The sequence below is a fragment of the Corapipo altera genome, unplaced genomic scaffold, assembly GCF_003945725.1.
Source record: "Corapipo altera isolate COAL_440 unplaced genomic scaffold, ASM394572v1 23b, whole genome shotgun sequence".
NCBI classification, from domain to species: domain Eukaryota; kingdom Metazoa; phylum Chordata; class Aves; order Passeriformes; family Pipridae; genus Corapipo; species Corapipo altera.
Window position 1 is genome coordinate 9087747 of NW_020884885.1, and position 18721 is coordinate 9106467.

Here is an 18721-nt window from a genome sequence, read left to right on the forward strand (position 1 = left end):
GGGGGCAGCGCCGCCGCGGGCCGGCCCGCGCGCCGCGCGCACGGCGCCTCGTCAGCGAGCGCGGGGCGGGCGCTCAGGGCGGCCCCGGCTGAGGGGCGGGCTGGGCGGGAGGAGGTGTTTTCCCTCCGCTTCCGCGGCTCCGTCGGTCTTTTCTCCACTAGAAAGAGCAGCAAAGACTAACTGGGAGTTGTGGTGGCCCCAGAGAGAAGATCTGATCAGAACGAGGATTGAGAGAGAGAGCGCAAAAACACAACTTCACAGCTCTCTTCCTCATTTTTCATCTAAAGGTGAATATCTGCAGGACAGGCAAGGCTCTGGCCCACATGCTTCAGGAGGTGGCAGGTTTCAGGACTAGAGCAGCCAGCAGTAGATTCCAGCACAGCAAGTTCTGTGTTCCTTTGATTCTGAGATCGGGTGCAAAGGGCCAACCACCAATCAGTTTTTGAAAAGGAAAACAGAAACAAAAAGGAATTGAAGCAATCTGTTTCTTTTAAAGATAAAGGTGAGGTGGCACAAATGTCATCCAGTTTTCTGAGCATCTCTTTGTTGCCTGTGTTACACTCACAGGTCAAATGCAGCACGAAGACAATGAGAATATCCGGCTGGCTGTGCCACAAATACTGTCTGCTTAGAGCTTTCTTAGAGCTAAAAGAAAATTCAGTAAATTTTGGAGTTGAATGCTTCATCCTCTTCCCTCACAAGCTTGTGGAGGTGACAGATGTTTCCTTGGGGCCTGTTATTTTAGACACCTCCATGATTTATATATCTCTGGAAGCCTGATGTGTGGAATTGGATGTCACAGACAAGCTGAAAATAACTTCTTTGTGCTCGTATATACAGACTCTGGTATCTATTGGCCCATGTGGAAAAATTCCAAATTGAATCATGTTATCTGTGCCTGGCAGATGCACTGAGATGTACAGATGGAGCAATGATGAGTTAAAGTGAAGTGGAAATGTTTCGTGGAGAGCACTGGCAAGAACTCTGCAGTAACATTGTGCACAGCAGAACCACCATGGCATAGCCCTCATGATTGTTTTGGTAAGATACAGAGTAGCATACAGAGGAAAAATTCGTATTTAGAACAATATGCAGTTCCCTGTGGGATCATGACATAGAACTGGACAGACTACCTTTGGGCCTCTGTGTGAGAGGTTCAGGAAGATACCTGGACTGGTGGTTGTGGAGCTGCTCTTGGATGTGCCTGGACTAAGGTCCAAGGCCTTCAAACTGCTTCAGGGTCCTTCTCGCTACACGCAGTACCTGGTAGGGAAATTCTGCTGTGGGACCTTGGAGTCTCAATCCGTTAATGCCTGATCAGGTATTTTGGGATAGTCTGGTGGAAGAGGCAGACAAATAAATGCGCTACATCCGCACATGCCCAGCACTCCAAAAATATGTCAGGCCACACTGTGTGTGGCACATAGGCAGGTATTGGGCTGCCTGTGAAGCACAGCATCAAGGTTAAGATGTAAGGGAACGTTCTCAGGTGAACTTCTCAAAAGCTGAGTTCATTGCTTCTCGCCTCTAAGTTTTCCCCAAGTGCAGCCTGGCTTCCTTGGGGTACAGCTCAGGACCAGCATTCTCTGGGAGATGATAATATTTTCCAAGGCTGAACCATTCATCCATGCCAGCCTCCAGAGGATATGGAGAAGCTGTGTAGAAAGGGCCTGGGCACATTTGTCCACACCCTGTAGCCCGCAGTAGGACATTCACAGCCTGCCAAGGTAAACTGCGTGAGCGGTATGGCTGATTCACAGCCAGGGCTCTGCTGCAAAAGCAGTGAGTGAAGAGTGGCAGAACTTTAACTCCTTATGAGGAGATGAAGACAGAATTCGCAGCAGAGGACCCAAACTCCTGGCAGGTATGCCCACTTCCAGGGAGCATATATCTCAAAGGGTTTCTGCTGTACCACATCATCTCTGCATTTAGAGCCTTTTTTGTTTTGTTCTTTTGTTGGGTTTTTTTTTCTTCTTAAAAATCACATTCAGGCATTTGTTTCCACTTACCTGATCACTTCTCAAACACTGGGCTTAACCTCACTGCTGTCTCTAGTCCCCTTTGATCACCAATATGCGATGCCTCATCTTCTGGAGCCTAACCCAGTCCTTTCACCAAGAATTGTTCAGCCTGCCTATTTAATTCATCAGGGATTATATGGTATCAGCATGTGCTCCTTTCCCGTTTGTTAAGGCCTCGTGACCTCCACTTTTCCCTTGCAACTTCCAACCTCCCTGTCCCCATGGTTGTTTGCTGTTCCTTTTCCTTCTTTTGAGTCTCTCCGCCATGAAGTGTCCCACAAAGTGATGCTTTTGGATGTATGGTGGAGGGGACATTAATTCTGCTCTCAGAGGCCTCTCTAGAAAAAACATATTCTTTAAACACCCACAAGACAGAAGGGTTTCATTTTTGAGCTGATGAACAAATAATTTGTCCGCAGTCAAAATACTTGTGGTGATAATGATGCTGTGCCTATCACTTTCCTGCTTACAGATACCTCAGTCCAGCAATGTCCCCTGTTGTATCCCAGTATAAGACTTTTGGAGCCCACTTTTGCAGGAGGAAAATGCTGCATCTTTGAAAAATGTGGGTGAAATTTTAAGTGGCACAGCAGGAGTAGAACCCAAGGTCTTCTGCTGGTTCACTCTTACATGGCACATTTTGGACCTCTCTGTCCAAAACTTTGGATGATGTAAGTGGGATAAGTGGTATAAAATTGGCATTCTCTCTTGGAGGATGTTAGGTCTGTTTGCTCTTGCAATGTCCTGATGTGTGTGAGGCCGTACAGGAGTGTGGTAGCAGCTCCTCTAATCTTCATCCTATCACTGTAGTGGAAAAAATAACATAGAAATATCATGTAATTGTTTATAAAGAAATTGTGGGTTGTTTTTTTTTTTTTTTAAAGGCCTCCCAGTTCTCTTATACTAGTTGCAGTCCAGGAAACTTTGTGTTTATTAAGCACTGTGTAAATTTGCAGCTCTCTATAAATGTAAAATCAATAGCAATGATAACAGCAGCAAAGTGCTCAATCCAGCCCTGGTAATAACCCAAGAGTGCTAATTTCTTGATAAGGTCACTTGTTTCACACAGGCACCTCCTCTCCATGTGAAAACACAGGGTGCAGCACAGAAGATATTTGTGTTCCCTGACAAGAAAGGAAACACTGAAAACATGTAATTTCCAGCAGGTGACAATGACAGGCAACAACCTGAAGGGCTCTTAAAATCTATTGTGGAGGCTTTAGCCCCTCCACTGAGCACTTCAAACACATGTTTTCTTCTAGGAAACCAAAATGTTACAATCATCTCCTTTTTAATCTCTTCTCACAAGCAGACGAGAAAGGGGAATCTGCAGTAACCTGATGGAGTGAGGTTTCTGGAGAATGAACAGAGCAACAAAACAATAGCTTGGTGTTGCTGACCCCTCTGAACTGTGGTCTCCATCAGTGATGCCACCACTGGTAGCCTGGGCAGTTTCTGGGGTTCACAGCAGAGGTCACTGAGTGTGTGTATGGACCACGCTTCCATCTGTCCCCAGGTGTCCTGGAGCTCTAATGGCAGATCTGCCTGCTCTGACTACCCCCTTCCTGTCCAAACAGGCAGCTGGAAGGGCTTTGGGCTTTTTACAGCTGAAGGTTTACCACCAATGGCAATAACTAAGTCTCTACCATTTAAAAACAGCTTGTATACCCCAAATGGCTGATTGTTCCCTCTACCCTCCACTGTGGTGATTTCCTTAAGGGTGGAACTGCAGCAAACAGCTCTGGTTGGCTCCATGCAGCCTGCTCCTCTTCCACCAGGTCCCCTTTAAACCTGATTTAGGGTTCCCAGATGGCTCAGTGCCATCCGACCGGCCTCTGTCATGACCTCCCTAGGGAGTTCTCTGGTAGACTTGAGACCTCAGGAGTAATCCCTTCCCTCTTCCTTGCCCACCTCTGTCAGTGAGCCTGGCCTCATCTTGCTCTGTGGCAGATCCACGGTCACTTTGGGGCTTTTTCTTTGCCATGCTGCTGCAGTAGATCCAACCTGTCTGTACATCAGTTCCCTTCTGTTTTCTTCCTTGACCTCTGCCTGCTAACATGTCCTTAGGTCCAGTGACCTTCGGCATGGGAAGAAACCTCCTTAAGCCCCTATCCCAAAAGTGGCAACTCCTGCTATAAAATAGTAATCATACAGTAATAATCACCAGAGGGTTGGCAGGGACTTCAGGAAGTCTCTGAAGGCATCCCCCCTCTCCGAGGTGGAGTCCCCCAGGAGCAGTGCCTGGCGTGGGCATGAAATACCCCTAGCGATCAGGATACCACAGCCTCCCCAGCAGCCCCCTGCGGCCCGGGAGACCTTCCTGGGAAAAAAGCACTTTCTTGAGCACAGCCCAAATCCTTCCTCCCGCAAATTGGGCTGATTATTACTTGTACTTTTTCTGGTGGACCTGGAGAAGAAGCGATCGCCATCTGCTTTATAGAATCTTTTATATAATAACAAAACAGCCTTTAGAGTAACCGAGAAAGAGGCGTTTGCTCACTTGCAAAGTCAGGAAATTCCCTGCCAATGGACATTCTTTGTCGGGGATCCTTTGCCAGCATAGGCTGAGCACTAAGCTCCACAATCTGCATTTTCCTTTTGAATGACTCCCACAAAATAAACCAAATATCACATCCAAGGAGATTTATTACATCCCTTTCAAGGGTGAAGCATTCCTCAGCTACATTCCACTTCTGTCTTTTGTACTTAGGAAAGGGGAAAAAAATTGCTGTGATGCCTCTGGATCCCACCCCTCCAGGGCTTCTGTTGTTAATAAAGCCAAGCAGCTGGAGCCAGATTTGTCAGACTAGTCCTGAGTGGCTGGCTTGCTCCTGCTGCAAGAGCAGCACCATCAGAGCAGCTCTAGAATTCCTGCCTCTGCTAGAAGACTAATAACTCGTGGCACCACGTTTCCTCAGTAAAAACACCTTTTGTTGTTCCCAATGACACCCTATCCCTGTGGCAGCAGCTTGCCAGAGTGGATCTTCTCACTTCCTAGCTGCTCTGGCTTCTCCTGCCTCTGCATGATGCAAGAGTTTGCAATGCTTTTTGGGAGCTCAGATGTGCTCTCAGACACTCTGCTTGCAGCAATTGCTCTCTCCAGGCTTTGCACTGAAGCTTTTATCCAGATGTGTAACGGAGGATGTGTATAGAGGCAGGGCAAGAGGGGGAAACCTCTGTTGTGTTATCTGAGCTTAATTAAGCCTCTCCCTAGGCTGTTGCTAATTGATTGACTCCAGGACTATAAGAGGGAGCAAATTTGCCAGAGCTCATTAAAAATAGCAGAGTTTAGAATTTGAATTTTTTTATTATATAGGTGAATAACTTTGACTAATGTCTTGCTGAATGATACCAGGGAAACAAACTCTATTCAGCAAATGTTGGTAGATGGATTTAGCTTTTTAAACCCAATGAGAGAAGTGGTGAGTTCTCAGATGCCTGTTCATCATCACTGTGTCCCTTGAGAGCATTTATAGGTATCACTTAACTGGAGCTCTGATACTGCTTTCTGCCCCAGCCATGGCTGTGCTAACCAGCCTGTCATCTCTTCCAGCAGGTATCAAGTCCATTTCAGTTTCACAGGCTTCAAAACGTTTCACAAAATTGACAAAAAAAACCCTCACCAAACCAAGAATCAGTTCACTCACTGTAAAATGCAACCACTACAGGCATGGGTGAGGCCAGCTGTGCAACAGCCCCAACATAAAGGTGTAGTAAATGGAGAGGGGGAAAAGATGCTGTGCCCAAGGGGAGATGCAGGAAGAACAAAGGGAAGAGGACTATCCCCTGCCAAACAGGTAGAAAACTGACTTTACCAAAAATGCTGAGATCGTTTCTTGTCTCATGATGTTTAGATGTCTTAAGCAATCAAACTCCCTCAGAGCCGGGTCTCAGGTTCGCTCACCCGAGTGACAGATGCCTTCTTCTCAAATACCTGCAGCTCGGGGCACCGTTTGCAAGCCTCTTCTGCAAGTACTACTCCTGGCTTTTTGTTGGTGAGGTTTGACATGATGGAAGCCCATCCTGTCAGGACTGAGACACAGCCAGCGTGCGGAAAAGGCTACAGAAGATAAGGTATGTGGAACAGTGTGGAAGTGATATGCACGCCTGAAGAAGGAGACCATTATGAGCACAAGGTGGCTGGAAGAGCTGTCACTGCCTGGGTGGCAGCAGGCTATTAGAAGGTCAGCTTTCACAACCATCTCAGCAAATGCTCCTTGTGTCCCTTGGAGCCAATTCGCTGTGGCTCCAGTCAGCTTTGAAACCATTTCAGCTGGGCTTTAAAGCAATTTAGAATGTGGAGGGGAAGCTGTACTGTCTAGCAAACTTAAAAAGTAGTGTACACACCCTGGGTGTGAGATGTTATAGTAGATTCGAAGTTCCACCTATCAGCCTGTGAGTTGCTTCCCTTTTTTCCCTTGCAAGGACAGACCGGTGTCCTATTTCCTCTGACTCTTCATCCTCAAAGAAGATGTTCGTCTCTCCTGAAGAGTTTTCTGTGCATTGTATGAAGGTTTTCAGATGGAATTGTCAGCTAAGCAGCAATATGGACAGATGACACCTGTCCTTACGTGTGTTTCACTGTGAACACATCTCTACAGTTGTGATTGCCTATCCGTGTTCTAGGTCTGTTCACATTTAGGCCCTTCAGAGCCCTTCTGAGTTGCTTTTCTGTTCTCTTCTGTTTAGAAAATATTCAGCGTCAGTGAGTGTTTACAGGAAAGTCCCAAGTTTCACACCAGGTTTGAAGGATGCTGGTTTTTCTGGGTCTCTGGGTTTAGGTAGTGGCTGCAAGAATAAGTCCCTAGGTGTAGCTACAAGGAAGAGGGACTGCCAGTGTCTCTGTGGTGAAATGACATTTGTTGATAATGAGAACTGATCTTCCAGAAGAAGATGCTGCTGAGGAATGAGAGGAAACCAAGTGTCTCCTCCCCAGAGCACATGGCCTTCCCTCTCCTGAGCACACTTGTGACCCTCACAACTGTCTCCCCTACTGTTTGCTCTGTCTGCTTCTTTCTCTTTCTTCTTCTCCTCTCTCCCCAACCACACCCACTATTTAACCATTTAGATATAAAAATAAAAAATAAGAAAACCACCCAACCCACTAGACAGAGGGTTTACTAAAGAAGGGTAATTTTAAAAGCAAGTCTCTGAGGTCAGCGTGTAATTGTACCATTGGGACTATGTGATCTGAGACAAAAATAATCCACTGGGTATCTGGTCAAGAAGGAGAGGATGGCAGAAGTGAGGGAAGAGTGGCTTACATGGGATTGACCAGGCAGCAAAAGACCAGGCAAAACTACTTGCTGGCACCAGGACTAATATTTCTGTAGCATACTGCAAGATATTCTGTGCTGGGATCATCAGAGCTGCTGTTCAGGTCACAGCCTCCACTGGTCTGTGCCAGGCAGGCACTGGGTACTTCCTGGAAATTTAATGGTCTTCCGCAGAAGTACAGATAAGATTTGATGTATATTTATATATTAACCTGCTCATGAGGAACATTTCTGGTTTGGTCTGGAGTTTAGGGTGCTGATGTTTTTTAACAGTTCTCCATTTTCAAACCTCTGCTTCAGGTACTTTATGTCTTCTCCAAAGGGTTCATGGGAATGTAAGTCATGCCCTTCCTTTCTGTGGAATAACAGAGGATGTTTTCACCCCTATAAACATCAGTTCCTTTGTTTGCAGTTCCTTCTCGGTTAAAAGTGACAGCAGTAAGTTATGTAGGCCATTCACATAATGTATTTCACCAGTATTTCCTCTGGTGAGTTTTAAATGAAGAAGTGAGCCTGGTAAATACCCGAATATCGCTGCTGTCTGCTAGCTTGAGAGTACAGTACAGGGGCTAGGAGGACTACACCACAGTGCTTTGTTTTGTTTATCATTCTGGCAGAGACAGTGGCAGCCCCCATCACGTGGAAATAATGATGCTAATTGTCATACTGGGGGAAAGCACCAACTGTTTGCAGAGGACCATGATTTTCCTGGCTCCAGATGTGGCTTGGTGACACCAAGCAGACTTTCATCTCTGTTATTCCTAAGACTGAGTTACTTTCACAATATCCCAGATAAAAGCACCATAAAAATGAGTTTTACTGTGGAAGAAGTTAAGTGTAAGAGGAGGGAGGACTCCTGTACATTGACACCAATGGCTGGTGGTATAGAGCTGTACCTGAATTGATGCCACTTGTGTTTCAACTCCAAGATTTCCCCAGCCATCAACTCTTCAATGTTTCGCCACAGTCCAGTATTTTCCCTTCTCAAACCACTGTCTGTGCACAAAAGGATTTATTTTTAATCAGAGGCCAGTGCTGGTTGCAGGGGTCTTTACTTTGTGACCTTCAATTCTTTTTCTAGGAGGAGATAGTGGGTTTCAGTACCTTTTTGCTGTGGCTGTTTGTGGGTCAGCCCTTCCCAGAACAGATGCCACTGATTCAGGAGGGCTTGCTGTCTCCCCTTTATTTAAGTGCTGGTTACACAGCTCTGCCAGGATCCATTGCAGTCATAAACCACACTCAAGGGATGAGCAATTTAGGGTTTGGAGTCATGGTAAACCAGCCCTGGAGACTTCATGCAATTGTTTTTCATCCCTCTTACACCCACAGTTCTGCTAGATTAGAGTTACTACACAACCCAGAGACTTTCTGACTTGAATTTGAGTTGGGAAAGACACACAAAACAAAGGAATTTGTGTTGTAAATTAGATTTCTCAGATTTCAGTGATTTGTCATGGAAATGTGGCTCAATAAATGCAGTCCTAAAAACATTTCACAAGTTCAAATTCTTCTGACGCTATTAACTTCCTCAATGTGGCAGGTACAGTGATTGTAGGAGGTAAGGTTAATTTTAAATCATCTGTGGTATGACTTGGGACACAGGGAAACATTAAACCTACAAAATGAGTATTAACTTAGAAACCCTTCCCTGATCTTAGAGATCTATGTGAGAAGACGGTATTCTAGGCTTAAATTGTTTTCTGTCCCTTCATGCCCCAGCACAAGTCCAACAGTTTATATGCTGCCTCTTGGTGCAGCTCAGGTCAGTGGAACAGCACCCAAATACTTTTCTATGTCCATTGTGATCACCCACAATCCAAACCAAAAACTGTAATTCAGAGCTCAGTCAATCGGTGTGATCTAAAAATAACAGGATTGAAACCAGTAAATGATGGTTTCTTAGGTTTGCCTGCCTGTGTTGGAGCCAGGGGCTTGTATTCTCAGCCAGTTCCCTGCAACCATCAGAAGTCACCTAAGAAAAGAGCAGGGGAGGTGAGAGTTCATTCACATTCCCAGGACTTCAGGTGCTCAGGCTTTGAGAAAATTGCTAAATGTCCTGAGATACCTGGAGAGAGAAAGATCTGGCAACACTGTTAGCCCTGTTTGCCACACAAACCAGAACCTCTAATTTCTCTTATATATCTTTTCCTAGAAAAACTGGCTGCTTGCGGCTTGGATGAGTGGACTCTTCGATGGGTAAAAAACTGGATGAATGGCCGGGCCCAGAGAGTTGTGGTGAGTGGAGTCAAACCCAGTTGGCAGCTGGTCACTAGCAGTGTTCCTCAGGACTCAGTTTTGGGACCAGTCCTGTTTAACACATTTATTGATGACCTGGGTGTGGGAATCAAGTGCACCCTCAGTAAATTTGCAGATGACACTAAGTTGGGTGGGAGTGTTGATCTGCTCGAGAGTAAGAAGGCTCTACAGAGAGACCTGGACAGTTTCAATCAATGGGTGATTGACAATTGCATGACGTTCAATAAGGCAAAGTGCCAGGTTCTGCACTTGGGTCACAACAACCCCGGGCAGCACTACAGGCTTGAGGAGTGGCTGGAGAGCTGGCCAGCAGTAAAGGACTTGGGGGTGCTGTTTGACAGGTGGCTAAATATGAGCCAGCAGTGTGCCCAGGTGGCCAGGAAGATCAATGGTATCTTGGCCTGTATCAGAAATAGTGTGGCCAGCAGGACTAGGGAAGTGACCATCCCCCTGTGTTCAGCACTGGTGAGGCTGCACCTTGAGTACAGTGTTCAGTTCTGGGCCCCTAACTTTAAAAAGGATATTGAGGTGCTGGAGTGTGTCCAGCAAAGGGCAACAAGGCTCGTGAAAGGCCTAGAAAACCTGTCTTATGAGGAACAGATGAGGGAGCTGGGTTTGTTTAGTCTCAAGAAGAGGCTTTGGGGTACCTCATGACTCTCTACAACTACCTGAAAGGAGGCTGTAGTGAGGTGGGGGCCTGTCTCATCAACTGTACCCACAGTGAGAGGACCAGATGAAATGGCCTTAAGCTGAGACAGGGGAGATTCAGATTAGATATTAGAAAAAAAAATTTTCACTTTTAGGGTGATCAGGCACCTATTGGAATAGATTGCCCAGGGAGGTGGTGGAATCACCATGCCTGGAGGTATTGAAGAGGTGTCTGGGTCTGGCGCTGGGTGATGTGGTTTAGCAGTTTAAGGTTACAGTGATAGTGCTGGGTTGGCAGTTGGAGTTGATGATCTTAAAGGTCTCTTCCAACCTTGATGATTCTATGATTCTGTGATCAGTGGACATTAGAGATGCACAGGTGCAGTTCTGCAAGGCAGGGAGTTCTTGAGCACTTCAAAGAGCCTCTTCCTTAGTGCTGCTGCCTTTGGCCACGTTTCACACTTCACGTTTTGGGCTGCTGCTATAATCAAGCTCTTAATTAATCAAAAGCTCTACAGGACACAATAGCACCTGCTCAGCATGCCAAGGAGACACAGGTATTCTGGGACAGAGGAGTCAGGGACCCTACTGCCTTGCCTTGCCTTGGCTAATCTGTTTACCCCACAGTCAGCTGCAGAAACCACATCTCTCTCCATCTCTTATTTCCTTGCTGGGCATCTCTAGCAAGCATGAGGGATTTGCTCAGTGGGGCTTCCAGAAGGCAGCTGATAATTTTTATCTCTTTATTTCACATCTCAATCTGTGTATGAAGAGCATGCCACACTTGGCAGCAGCTGTATGAGACTTGTTGATTCAGGAAGTCCTTCTCCTCCTTTTTGCAAGTTGAAAAAACCACACTAGGGACTTTTCAGCCTGGAAATGCTGGTCAAGCAAGGAGCTCTGCAAACTCCACTTAGCAGGGCTTCCCCCAAAGTGGTTGTTGATCAGTAAGAGGGCAGCTGGCTGGCTCAGGTAAACTCCCCTGAGGCTGGGAGAGCAGCGAGGCCAGCTCCCAAGAGCAGTTCTACTCCACTACTCCAAGTGGAGTAGACAGTGCCAGCCTCACCCTGCCTCCCTGCAGCCAGCACCAGCCCCGTGCAGGGGAGTTTGCTGCCGAGAGTGACAATTCTGCATGTGCCTGACAGCATCTGTTGCCATGGCAATGCATATTTGAGCCTGAGCCGAGCTGCATCTTTCCTGAAGTTGTGAATTGAGCTTAGCTTTATTTATTTAAAACCAGTGATAGAAAGAGAAGAGACACATTACAAATCCCCTTGCGCAGGCCGTAGCCAAATGAGTCAGAGGCACTGCAGGCTTTAATCAGCCCACCTGACGTCAAACCTCTCCATCAGAGGAAAGCGCCGCCTGGAAATGTCAACATGCCCAAATGGAAAGGCCAGAAGGTAAATCTTTTCCTGTGCTCACTCACCAAGTAGGAAAGAACAATTAAAATTCAGCCAGTTCCCTAAACACATCTTAATAGCAATCTGATTGAATGTTTTTCTCCGCCTGGTCCTTTCCTATCCCTACTGGTAGCTGCCTGGGGTCAAGGCCTATTGGTTTGAAGTATCTTTCTAATGTAGCATCAAACCCCAGATCCTGCAAGAACAAGGTGTTACCACCAGCATCAAAAAAGGGCTCTGCAGGAAAACTTTGTCACTGAGCTCTCCTACAAACACTCAGCTAACCATGCCACGATAGTGGTTTCCAGTTTCACACATGTGAATGCCCAGGGGCAAAAAGAGCAACTTAGTTTGGACCTATGTCACTTGCCAACCAAAAGTTGGGATGAGGAAAAAAGCAACAGAAATGAGACAATTTTTTTTCCCAGAGGTGTCAGCCACCTGTGGGTGGGTCATTGCCAACCCTGATAGGTGCACCACAGCAACAGGAAATGGTCATGGCAGATGCATGACCTACTGGGAAGAAAAACGCTCCTGAACCTTTTTAAGAGAACTCAAACTTTGTGCCCCTGTGATACAGACAAGGTGAGAAGGAGTCCCTGGCTTTGAATACAAAAATCCTGTTCTTGAGTGTATATCTTAAGTTAGGTGTGCAAAGGGGAGAGGCGTCAGCCGAGAACACGTATAGCTTATCTGCCCCTTTGAGGAACATCAAGCTAGGAAACCTAGAGACACCATCCATTCCCAGCCCACTGGTGTCTGCCAGGGGTAACAAAAGGACACATGCAAGCATCAGGGAAAACAAGCACACAGAGAAGGAGAAAGGAAGGAAGAATATAAATGCAAACCACACTGCTTAAAAGCAGGGCGGCATTCCAGTTCCTCCAAAGTGCTCCCCACACCCAGCACTGTACAGCAGCCAACCTGGTGGGCTTCTGATCTTCCCAAATCACTTAACACTTCTCCCTCTTTTATTTTTGTCCTAAATGTGTTTTGCTTTGGTGGCTGATCCTGGCAAGGTGCCTGAGACATTACACTGGGGTTGGTTTCTCTAGGATATATCTATAATGAAGGTTTCCTCCACCATGTTTCTCTTTTCCCTGTAGTGAAAGTCTGTAATTACCACTGAGGGGTGAGGCAGACGGCACTGAAACAATGTCATTTGAACGGGGGTGAGACATGCCTGAATTCTGGGTTGTGCTTTTCTCTTTGCAGGACTGCTTGTGGATCCAGACCTTGCTTTTAACCCTTGACAGTTCAGGGTATGTTGTCCCCTTATTCCCCTGACTGGCCTGTGTGCCCAGATCTGCTTGGTTCTGACCAAGGCAGATTCTGTTGGATGTAGCCAAGATGTGAGTGTCCAGCTTCTTCACCATGCTTGAGGGATCAAGTGGCACAAATCTGCAGAGAGTGCCCTGTAGTCATCATGTGGGTAACTGGGGGTTTGGAGTTGACTCCATATGGCACATACAGTGTGTCAGAGCAAAGCTTTTGCCATCTCCTTGCCCCAGCTCATCCGGTTCTGTTCCAGCAGCTCTTCAGCTTCCTCCAGTACCAAAGCTATCTGCTTCCCACTCCTTGATGCAAGGTACCTTCTTGGGGTGAAAGTCAGTCAAACAGTGTGCAGTTCTACTCTTCATGCTTCCTAGGGAAAGGTTTGAGTGGTAGAAAATGGATAAGAGAAATGAGACAATACAGCCCCCTCAGAATGACTGTTCAGGTTGTCTCCAGCCCTGTGAAGGCTGCCTAGCTCTCTTTTGGAAGTAGAGTAAATAAAAAGTGGTCCATGGGAAGAAGAGGAAGCCACCCTCCTCTGCTGTCCTGCAGCTTCCCATTCACCTGAGTTTCCTGAAGGGGAGTAATTTGCAGTGTCTTCAAATGCTAAGAAACTGCCCTCATACTGAAGTTACAATTCCCTCAGTCACCCTGAAAGGTATCTGATTCTCCAGGGAGATTGCCAGTCTGTACTCTTTCTGAAGTGTAGAGCAGTGAGGGGAGACTGTGTGTGACAAGGCAAAGAGCCATTCTTACTCTGCCATGAAGAAGTGAAGGAGTTACAAAGAGATTTTTCCCCCTGTATCAGTTACTTTCAAAGTGGTGAGTTTTCAGGTCTCATCTTTGGTTATGGTACTGTATCCATTTACTGGTTTGGGGCTTTGCTTTCCGACATAGCTAATCCTGCCACAGGCAGCTCAGCCACATTCCCAGGAGACTAAAGGGGTTCCACAGAGGAATTTTGGTAGGATCTGGTGTCTTGTATTCAAGGCTTTCCTTTCCCTAGGTCTTGCATTCCCCCCTTACCTGCCTGTCACTCACTCCTTGTTTGCAAGGCTGATTTAGATCTATTCAAGGGCCCCCAGTTCACCCCAGAAAGAATAATAATTGCAGTGCTGAGCTCTGCAGCCTCCCTTTCATTCCCCTCATAGCATTAGGGTGCTCACTGAAACCATAGCATTCATGGATCCTTGCCATATGCAAACGTGCAATTAATATGCTTTTCACTTTCCCCTCCACTTCCCAGGCAAGATAAGGGGGGAAAGCACAAGTTGTGGTACATATTTCCTTATCACATGGACACATGTGTGTCTGCACTTCTCTGCAGTGCTCCAGCATGGCTCGCACCTACCTGTGCTTGGTGGTCACTGAAGAAATGTGTCTGCTTCCAGGCAGACATTTAATTTGGTGTTCTGTGTAGCTGCCCACAAAGCAACAGGCAGAATACAATTCAGTCCCTCTTTCAGCTGTGGCTGCAGACTTATGAACACTCTGGTTTCACAGATTTTAGCAGGGAGCTGGAACAGGTGTGATTTCCATGCTGGGTTCCCTCTCTGTCCCACTGCTGCTTACTGGTGGTGGGAGCAGGTGTGCTGGGTACCTCCCTGGGAGAGCACACAGGAGGAGGAAGGAAAGCAGCTGAAGGTGACTGGATGGAGAAGTGTGTGTGAAAGAGTTTAAACCAGCCACTGGAAGGAAATCAAAAGGGAGACAGATATCCTGGATGAGGCGGGGCTGTGGAGCAGAGGGCAGAGAAAGGCTTCAGGGACTACAAGTCCTTCCTCAAAAGTTACCTTTTGCTAGAGGATATTTTGCTGTATCCCTCCCCCCATCTTGACTTTTCCCTGGGTTTTTAATTGTCCCCATAAAAACCTAGAAGAAATCACAGCCCAAGGGCTGGATATGTAACTGCTTGTGTCATCTCACATGATCTGACTCCTAAGAGCCTGTCTGGGGACTGCAGTGCTGCATCTTCAAACCAGGCTGAAAGTCCCATTTCCATCCTCACCTTGCTCTCAGTGGGCCTTCAGAAGCAGAGGGGACCTACAACGCAGCAGTTGCTCCCTCTGTCTGTGTTGCATGAAACAGTGACAAAACCACACCAAAGCAATATACAATGAAATAATCAAATCCAGAGAAAAGACAAAGTGAAATAAAGGCAGAACTATTACAAAGAGCTGCTGAAGGGCCAAAGTATGAAACCTGCGTGGCTTCAGAAGGCCTTAGTGGCTAGGAAGACAGCTTGTGGCAGAAACCAGATATTCCATCCATATGAACACCAACACCAGAAAAATGAACAGGACAAATGGTATCTTTCGCCAGACTTGAAGTAGAAGCTTGGCTGTGGTGGGAGTCCAGAGGAGCCAGCCTGACCCCCAAAGTAAGCTGTTCTAACAGCATGAATCATTCCCATACCAGCTGTCCAGGCTGCAATCACCAGGCAGATGACCCATCCCGTAACAACAGAGCCTGCATGCAGCAGGCCAAAAATCACCAACATCTCACCCTACATTCCTCAAGAAACACTCATCCTCAAGAGTCTGTGAAATCTCCTGGCACAGTCTGGTGTGGGGAAGCCAAAAGCTTCAACTTGGCAGGCTGCAGAATGGCCTGGATTGCTGTCCATGTGTTCAAGCCCTGGGACTGCTTACCTTGTCTTGCATGTCTTGCTCACAATGGTGCAGGGTGAAGGCAAAGCAAATGCAAAGTGGTATGATGAGAGACTTGCGATTCTCTCTCCATAGGCATAAAGGCAGGCTGTGGGAGCAGGACCAGGCAGGACAGAGCACAGGAGAGCAGGATCTCTTTCTTATGATAATTGGGGTGATGATTCGCTTCTCAGCAGTGATAAAGTGATCTTGGTTGTACATGTGCATTTGCAGTATCAAATGTTTTGAGGCTGGGAAGGCTTACCTGTTGTCAGTGTGACTTGTTCGATCTGAACGTATTTGGTTGCTATTTCAGTCTTCTGCTATAATCAGATTACAAGTCAATCTAAGTATAAATTCAGAGAAAATGGAGCTGAAAAGGAATTTGAACGATCGTGTCATTCAGGCCCTGCCCCAAGGTTGGTTCCTGATCCACCATACCTGTGTCCCAAGAGATGGCTGCAGAACCTGCTTTTAAAGATGCTCTGGTGAGGGTAACACTGCCACTTCCCGGACACTCACCTGTTACCATTTGTCCCTTCCAGTGTGGCAATAGAGAGTATTTCTTGCCTTCCTATTTCCTGCAGCTCTTTGAAAGCCTAAAGACTATTGGCATGAAAATCGTCTGTTTAGACCAAAGCAGCCCAATTCCCTCAGTCCTTTTTTAGGGTTCACTTTTTCTCCCATCAATGCCACTGCCCTTCTCTGGACCCGGCCCAGTTAGGCCCCATCTTGCCTGAGGAGTGGCACCTCAGAGAGACATGGTATCTTGGCCAACACCACATCCTGCACTGGTCTTTTGCAGAGTGGAAGGGGAAATTCACATCCTAAAGGTTTTGTAGGAGGATTCCTACATCTGTATCCACACATGGCATTTGCCTTCTTCACAGCCATGAGATGCTGTTAACCCTGTTCAAGCGTCGGAAGCACTACAGTTGCCAAGCCTCTGCTGCAACAGTGCCGCTCAGCCTGCCCTTTTCCCCCTCACTGTGGACACTCACAGCCAGCTGCAGCAGCGTGTCTGAGTTTTTCTGAATTGTGATCACCTCCCCTCACCCATCAATGGTTTATCTGTCCCCAGGTCTCTTCTGGAGCACAAAACTGCTTGCCTGCAGAAATACCTCTCCTTTTTGACTCCAGGGGGTCAGCAGCAACACTCTCTGACTACCGAGGCAACATTTGCATTGCCTTTAATGAACTGCACTCGTGTCCGACATGGGCAGTGTCTGTTTCAAAGCCCTACAAAAGTGCTAGGGATGTGGGTCCCTATCAGAGCTCTCCAAGATGGGACAGAGCAATAGGAAAATGGGAGATTCATTATGATTCTTCCTTGCCTGCAGAGGTGCAGCAGTGATAGGCAGAGGTGCTGCATTTGGGCAGTTATGCTTGGTACTAAAAGTATTGAATAGAAGCAGGGTTTCATTTTAATCTTCAGAATGGATTTCACAATCCCTGTCTGAATGTGCCAAAGCATTTTCCCTTCAGAGCACAGACAAGCAAGTGAGGTTTACTTTGGTTGACCTTTTCTGATGACACTGCCACCCATGCTGTGCAAACTCTCGCTGATATGGTCTGAGCTTTCTCAGCCTGAGGATGAATACAGCGTGTGTCCTGAGAAGAGGCTTCCTTGTGTTAGCTTGGTCAAGGCACTGAACCAGAAACTCTTGGTTTCACCAGTGAGTCCTTGCAGCTCGAGAAGCAATATCCGTGTTTGGTTAGCGGTGGGAGGTGAAGCTGCACCTGCTGTGGCTCTGCCCATGCTCCATGACCCTGGGCTGTCACTCCATTGCTATGGCAGGGCTTTGTCTCTCTACCCCTCGCAGCTGAGAACCCTGCTGACTGGGATGTTAAAGGAAAGACATCATTCCTCTTCCTTGGAGATGGGTTTGGTTCTTGCTGAAGGGTCTGGACATATTTCTTCTCCTTATATTACAGCGGCAAAGGTTTTTGTGTTCTGCTCTTTAAACCCACTGGCATCCACACTGACAAAGAGGTTTCTTTACCATTAAGGAAGGAGGAACAGCATTATTTTCTAAGCACAACTACATCCTGGCTGAATTTATGTCTCTGACCTTTTACCCAAAGGCTCTTTACACTTGACTGAAACATAAGGTAAAAGTAAATGTAACTGAAAGAGCCCATTGTGTGTGCAAGTATAAAGGCTTTTGTGTGCAGGATGCAGCTGCTTGTGCAATGAGTAGCCAAGGAGCACCTTGGGTTGTGCTGTTAGTCTTGACATCCATGGGGAATGTGGAGGAAGAGCCTGGATGGATGAAAACCCAGTGTCTGGTTCAAGCACAGGCTCCAGCCAGCCTCAAATCAGCACTCCTCTACCAGGACCCTCACTGCTGGCAACTTTCAGGCAGGTTCCCTCCTGGAGAGATGCACAAGTGTGTTTGGTTTTTTTTCTCCATATGACTGTGACCAAGAAAAGCCTCTGCTGGGAGCTGGAACTCCAGTCCATTCTCTTTGGGGCCATGAACATAGGGAGAGATTAATAAAACATCAGGGCTTCTTCAAAAGGATTATTATAAGTGGTTTTCCTGAGTGTTGGTTGGAGTAATGATCAGAGAGGACAGGGATCCATAATCCTATTTATCTGAAACCATATAATCTTCCGGAAGCTCTTTAATGGTGCCCAACTTTAATTACAGAGCAGCCACATGGGCTGCTACAGCCAGGACTACCTGCAAGCCCGCTAAGGGGAGCGGAGGCAAGGAGACCTCCCTGCCGGCTGCCTTTCGGGCCCCGACCCCGCGGAATGCCCATCTTTCCCTGCGCTGCTCCCCGAGGGATGCAGAGGAGCGGCCGGCCGGCTGCTGAAAGGAGGGTTTGTTCAGTTCGTCGAACTGACACGGCTCTGCCAGGGACCAGCAGCGCCCTCGGGTCCCTACGCCGTCCCGGGAGGGACGCGGGCGCCCCGAGGAGCTCCAGGAAGCCGCGGGCTTCGCCTCCCCCGGCGGTGCGGGGGCTGCCCGGGAGGCGGGGGCGCTGCCTCGGGGGGTGTCTGCGAGGGAAGTCCCGCCCCGGCGGCTCCCGGAGCGCGGCAGGGGCGGGCCGCGGCCGGCCCCTCGGCAGCGGGGCACTGACAGCCGCCCCGAGCGGCATCGCTCGCCGCTCCGCTCCCGTCCCTCTGGCGGGTCGCTGCCCCGCGCCCGCCGCCCATGGGCCGCCGCCGCCGGGGGGCGGGCGGG

General features: G+C 47.7%; 1 protein-coding gene across 4 annotated transcripts in view; it reads left to right on the forward strand.

Moving 5' to 3' along the window:
• Positions 1-78: 78 nt before the first annotated feature.
• CREB3L1 (cAMP responsive element binding protein 3 like 1) overlaps positions 79-18721 on the forward strand; it is a 61583-nt gene continuing 42940 nt past the window's right edge. For 3 of the 4 annotated variants that reach the window (XM_027642201.1, XM_027642203.1, XM_027642204.1), the window contains exons 1-2: positions 80-1041; positions 9450-9532. In XM_027642201.1, the coding sequence (XP_027498002.1) occupies positions 9506-9532 (27 nt within the window). In that variant the 5' untranslated portion in view covers positions 80-1041; positions 9450-9505. Of the gene's footprint in view, positions 1042-9449; positions 9533-18721 lie in introns of all 4 variants that reach the window. The other variant, XM_027642202.1, reaches the window with a different exon arrangement.